This window comes from Polyodon spathula, chromosome 31 (genome assembly GCF_017654505.1).
Source record: "Polyodon spathula isolate WHYD16114869_AA chromosome 31, ASM1765450v1, whole genome shotgun sequence".
In the NCBI taxonomy this organism is placed as follows: Eukaryota; Metazoa; Chordata; class Actinopteri; order Acipenseriformes; family Polyodontidae; genus Polyodon; species Polyodon spathula.
Window position 1 is genome coordinate 8,116,148 of NC_054564.1, and position 5,629 is coordinate 8,121,776.

General features: G+C 53.4%; 1 protein-coding gene across 2 annotated transcripts; it reads right to left on the minus strand.

Annotated features, from left to right (window-relative positions):
- Positions 1-5,244, minus strand: LOC121303089 (phytanoyl-CoA hydroxylase-interacting protein-like). Of its 2 annotated transcripts, XM_041233526.1 has the most exons (6): positions 4,926-5,244; positions 3,702-3,838; positions 2,260-2,432; positions 1,035-1,209; positions 767-884; positions 1-546 (listed from the first exon to the last, which is right to left on the minus strand). In XM_041233526.1, exons 2-6 carry the CDS (start codon positions 3,709-3,711, stop codon positions 9-11), a joined length of 1,014 nt encoding a protein of 337 aa, XP_041089460.1. In that variant the 5' UTR covers positions 3,712-3,838; positions 4,926-5,244; the 3' UTR covers positions 1-8. The 2 variants fall into 2 exon arrangements, with proteins under 2 accessions (XP_041089460.1, XP_041089459.1); XM_041233525.1 differs by lacking the exon at positions 4,926-5,244 and having other exon boundaries at positions 3,702-3,920.
- Between the last annotated feature and the right edge of the window lie 385 nt (positions 5,245-5,629).

Consider the following 5,629-nt stretch of genomic DNA (forward strand, 5'->3'; position numbering starts at 1 on the left):
CAGCATGCTCAGCGGCCCACGCTGATGTTGCAGGTCTTGCAGCTGGGGTCCTTCTTGGCGTTGGCGGTCGTCTGACTCATCAGCATGTGCCCGCTGATCTCTCCCAGCATGCCATGGGCCAGAGCCACAGGTGCTGCGAACACCACCTCCAAGATCACATCGTGGGCGTGGCTGTACACCGGCTCCGCCCCGTCCTGCTGGGTGCGGGTCAGGAAGGGGTTGTGGGCGGGGTCAAGCTCAGGGAGGCGGTCCTGGCAGAAGCAGTCCCCCTCCGAGCCGCCCGGGGCCAGCACCAGCACCACATAGTGGTAGGGAGTGTACATGCAGTAGAAATCGGCGAAGTAGAGGTGCGTGTCGGGGCTGAAGAGCTGGCCGGCCGGGATCTGGAAACGCACGGCCCCGTAGGGGGAGTCGTTGGGGGGCAGTCCTGTGTCGAACTCCGTATTGCAGCTGAAAAAGACCCCGCTCAGCGCCCCGTTGATGGGAGAGCCCACGCTGCCACTGCTGTCCTTCAGGGTGGGGGGCATCACACCGCCACACTGCAGCCTGGAGGGAGGTAGGGAGGGCGTGACAGGCAGTTACCCAGCTACCCTGCGCTTCACATGCACACACAGCTACGGGCAAATGTTTCACCCCAGATAGAGTGAATTCATTTTGCATCATTAAGTCAAATGAAACCAGCTGAATAAACATATTGATTACATGCCACTTTGGAGTTTTCCCAAAAACGGAGACAGATTGAAAAACGTGTTTCCCGGGTCAGTACCTGATGTGCTGGAAGTACTCCTGGGTCTGGTTCCGGTAGAACACTGTAAACGGGCGCAGCCTCCCTGCGATGGAGCCAGCCTTGAGCTGGAGCTGCTGCAGGTGAGCCGTGGAGTAGTCTGGAGAGAGAGAGAGAGAGGGAGGGGAGAGAGATGGAAGGGAGAGAGAGGAAAGAGAGAAGAGGAGAGAGGCGCTCTTATTAGCTGACGGTTATTTGATGTCTTCAGTTGACTGGGGTCAGGGTGGGGGTACCTGTCTCTGTCCCTCACCTCCGGTACAGAACTCGATGACCTCGCTCCATTCGGACACCAGGTACTCTCCGTCAGGCTGCTTGACTGCTGTCTGCACGGCCACGCTGTACTCGGTGCGCGGGCTCAGGAACCAGTGCCCGCGCACCGTCATGGGCAGAGGCACCGCCTTCGTCACCAGCTTCGTCGGGACATCCTGCACACAACAAGAGGGACATGGGCCGATCGGACGGGGAAAGAGGGTCCCATTTAATTATATCAGGTTTCCATTGCTACACTCATGGGTATTCTTATATTTACCATGGTTTGCCATGGTTTTTAACATGCTTTACCAGCCCTCTCTGTGCTTTACAGTGCTTCCCTATGCTTTTGGTTTTATATCCTATTGCAAATGAGTAATAAACCACAAGCAAGGCCGTTGCTAAGGGGCAGTCACTGTCCACTCGGGGTTGCTAAGGACCAAGGCTGAATTTCCTGTCTGCTAGCTTGCCTTCTTCCAGTGTTCCAATTGATTCTGAAGGTGATTCATGAGCTGAATAATGTCCCTGGTTAGACAAGAAGAGTTCTTCAGAAATAAATTAACCTCGCGCTTCAGGAACAAGCCTCTGTAATAGGCAGAGTACTTGCACCGTAACCATGGAAACATGAGATATATCCCTTGCAGGAGCGAAACTGCGCTCAGACACAAATTGAATTCTGTAGAGCGAGTCACAGCTCTGAAGAAGAAGATGCTGCTGTCGCCTCACCCAGGTGTAACGCTGCTGTAACGGGCTGATGAGCAGAAAAAGACAACCTCAGCATTTATTATCGTCAAAGCACAGAGGAGCATAGTAAAGCATAATTTAAAAAAAATATGGTAAATTATGCTAATTGCATAGTAAACCCTGGGAAAAGCTTGTGGGGGATAAACAGAAAGCCATCGATCTCTGCAGCCGGTCACGGCTCACATGCCCGAAGAAACGGCTTCGATCTCAGGCAGGAGCTGAATATTGAGCGCAGTGATGGATGGAGAGAGTCGGTGTGCTGAATCGACACTTAAACAGGATTTTCAGCACCCGTTTGGGGCATGGAGATAAGACTCTTATTGCAGAGCAGATTCGCCCCATTCCAGGTTTCAGTACAGACTCGTGCACTGGTAATGCGCTCAGGCGTGTGTTATTAAAATCAGGACTGGATCGAACTGCTGTGCAATGGGAGGCTCATTTTCATTCCCTGCAGGATCGAGCTGGGGTCTGTCCTGACTGACCTTGTGTTTGAAGCGGTTGGGGTCCCGCGCCTCCTTCCTGCTGAGGTCGATGAAGTAGTGCGTCACTCTGCCAGAGTCCCCCGGCTCGGCCGCCCAGTCGATCCTAAAAGAGTCGCACGTCACCTCCGAGATGCGGATGCTGTGAGGGCGGGAGAGGAACTCCATTGTGCTCTCTGCAAGAGAACCACAGAGCTGGCTATAGAACCGCTGCTGAGAACGTTGCAGGGGGTCGGTTGGTAGGTGCTTCCTCGCAGAACAACTGAAACGCAAATAGCGGACGTTGACCGTGCTGACCGTGTTATGGCAGGTGTGTCTATTTTTTTGTCTGCTGTGTCTGGGAGGCTGGCTGCCCGTTGCAAGAGAGCTGGGCAGGAACCCTGCCTCTCAAAGCAGCGCTGTCGTCTCTGATTGAATGAAACCCTTCCACTTTATTGATGGGGTTCTCTCCACACAAGGGACTCGCAGGGCAGGGTGAGAGATTTATTCACTTTGTTATCACCCGGCGCTCTGAGTACAGTGTAATGAAACACCTCGTCACACTGCACTGCAGCAGTACAGCTCAGAGGAACTGTGACCACAAAGCTGGGAGGGGAGGGGAGGGGAGGGGACAGAATGAGGTGGAGGGATGTGTGAGAGACAGAAGGGGTGAGAGGTGAGGAAAGGAGAGAAGGTGGACTCTTCACAATCTTGAGATTGAAACAGGCCAAAACAATATAAGCAGGGCTCTGGAAAGGTCCACTAAGATAAATGATCTTGTGCAGCTTAAGGATGAAAAACACGATGCTGCAGAACTACCTGCTGGTGAATATGTTGCTTCCTGTCACAGACACGATGCAGAGGAACTGCGCTGAGAGAGGGAGAATGTGCTCCAACCACTGAGCTACTCAAACCCACTGCCTGCCACACTGCAGCCCAGCACCCTAACCACTGAGCTACTCAAACCCACTGCCTTCCACACTGCAGCCCAACACCCTAACCACTGAGCTACTCAAACCCACTGCCTTCCACACTGCAGCCCAGCACTCTAACCACTGAGCTACTCAAACCCACTGCCTGCCACACTGCAGCCCAGCACTCTAACCACTGAGCTACTCAAACCCACTGCCTTCCACCCTGCAGCCCAGCACTAACCACTGAGCTACTCAAACCCACTGCCTGCCACACTGCAGCCCAGCACACTAACCACTGAGCTACTCAAACCCACTGCCTGCCACACTGCAGCCCAACACTCTAACCATTGAGCTACTCAAACCCACTGCCTTCCACACTGCAGCCCAGCACTCTAACCACAGCTACTCAAACCCACTGCCTTCCACACTGCAGCCCTGCACTCTAACCACTGAGCTACTCAAACACACTGCCTGTTTGGAGCTGGGTTAGACTGGGATCACTTCATAGTAACACACTGGTCACAGAGAGGTTAAGAGGTTTTGAAATCTTACCTTTCTGCATCGTAGAAGAAAGACTCCCAAATTAAATCCTACACCGGCTGAGATGGAAAGACGTCTTTTTTAATGTTCTTTCTGCAGTAAATGAGCGATCCCTCAGGAAGAACTGCTCCCCCTCCTCTCTCTCTGAGCTGTGTGGGTAGACAGGTCTATGTGATTCCTTTGCTTCAATGTTTCTGCAGCTGCATAGCCCAATCACGCTCCAAACACACACACGCACACGCACACACACAGGAGCACCGACCCCCACCCCCCCCAGCCCCCCGAGTCTAGCCAATCCACTCTTTCCGTTTCTCCTCATCGAAATGCCATCTAGCCCATTCACACGCAATTTTACATTATTGAGTTTTGAGTGTCATGTATTCATCACAAGCTGTAACTTGGTTTTATCTTCAGTTTTCTCTCCGCCCCGAAGGCATCCTTGTCGCGCTGCGTTAATTATAGCAGACTCAGAGTCACAAGGAGAATAAGGGAATAGCTGTCAGCTCACTCAGGTGTGTTCAGTGTAGAGAGGAGTCAGTGCCATGGACCTTGAATCAACATAGAGAACTGTACTGGGGAGCTGAGAGCAGCTAATTCAATACAGTCTAGTATAGAGAACTCAGTGCTGTACTGGGGATCTGAGAGCAGCTAATTCAATACAGTCTAGTATAGAGAACTCAGTGCTGTACTGGGGATCTGAGAGCAGCTAATTCAATACAGTCTAGTATAGAGAACTCAGTGCTGTACTGGGGATCTGAGAGCAGCTAATTCAATACAGTCTAGTATAGAGAACTCAGTGCTGTACTGGGGATCTGAGAGCCAGCTAATTCAATACAGTCTAGTATAGAGAACTCAGTGCTGTACTGGGGATCTGAGAGCAGCTAATTCAATACAGTCTAGTATAGAGAACTCAGTGCTGTACTGGGGATCTGAAGCCAGCTAATTCAATGCAGTCTAGTATAGAGAACCTTGTGTGTTTTTATTCCAGTGGAAGCACTGATTTCCAGCAACGCATCTGTGCTCCACGCATTCAGCATTATTACAGCGCCTACACTGCAGCTTGTGACGCACAGGGACACGCCCCCTTTGTTTAACCGACACCTCCGCAACGCGCTGCTGCGGCGTTCGATCACGTCAGCGCTCTGTGGACGGTTTGCAGCCTCGAGTTTCCATAGCAATGCTGTCATAGAAAATGAAACGGGAATATCTGAACTAGTTTTAACAATTGGTACTAACCCTCACAAACATGGAAGCGCCAGGCTACGCCGCTGCCCCTCACAAACATGGAAGCGCCAGGCTACGCCGCTGCCCCTCACAAACATGGAAGCGCCAGGCTACGCCGCTGCCCCTCACAAACATGGAAGCGCCAGGCTACGCCGCTGCCCCTCACAAACATGGAAGCGCCAGGCTACGCCGCTGCCCCTCACAAACATGGAAGCGCCAGGCTACGCCGCTGCCCCTCACAAACATGGAAGCGCCAGGCTACGCCGCTGCCCCTCACAAACATGGAAGCGCCAGGCTACGCCGCTGCCCCTCACAAGCATGGAAGCGCTGCTCTTGTGCCTCGCAGTCGCTGAGCGAGTTGAAGGCTGAAAGCTGGCGGGTCCGAGTCGCCGAGCGAGTTGAAGGCTGAAAGCTGGCGGGTCCGAGTCGCCGAGCGAGTTGAAGGCTGAAAGCTGGCGGGTCCGAGTCGCTGAGCGAGTTGAAGGCTGAAAGCTGGCGGGTCCGAGTCGCTGAGCGAGTTGAAGGCTGAAAGCTGGCGGGTCCGAGTCGCTGAGCGAGTTGAAGGCTGAAAGCTGGCGGGTCCGAGTCGCTGAGCGAGTTGAAGGCTGAAAGCTGGCGGGTCCGAGTCGCTGAGCGAGTTGAAGGCTGAAAGCTGGCGGGTCCGAGTCGCTGAGCGAGTTGAAGGCTGAAAGCTGGCGGGTCCGAGTCGCTGAGCG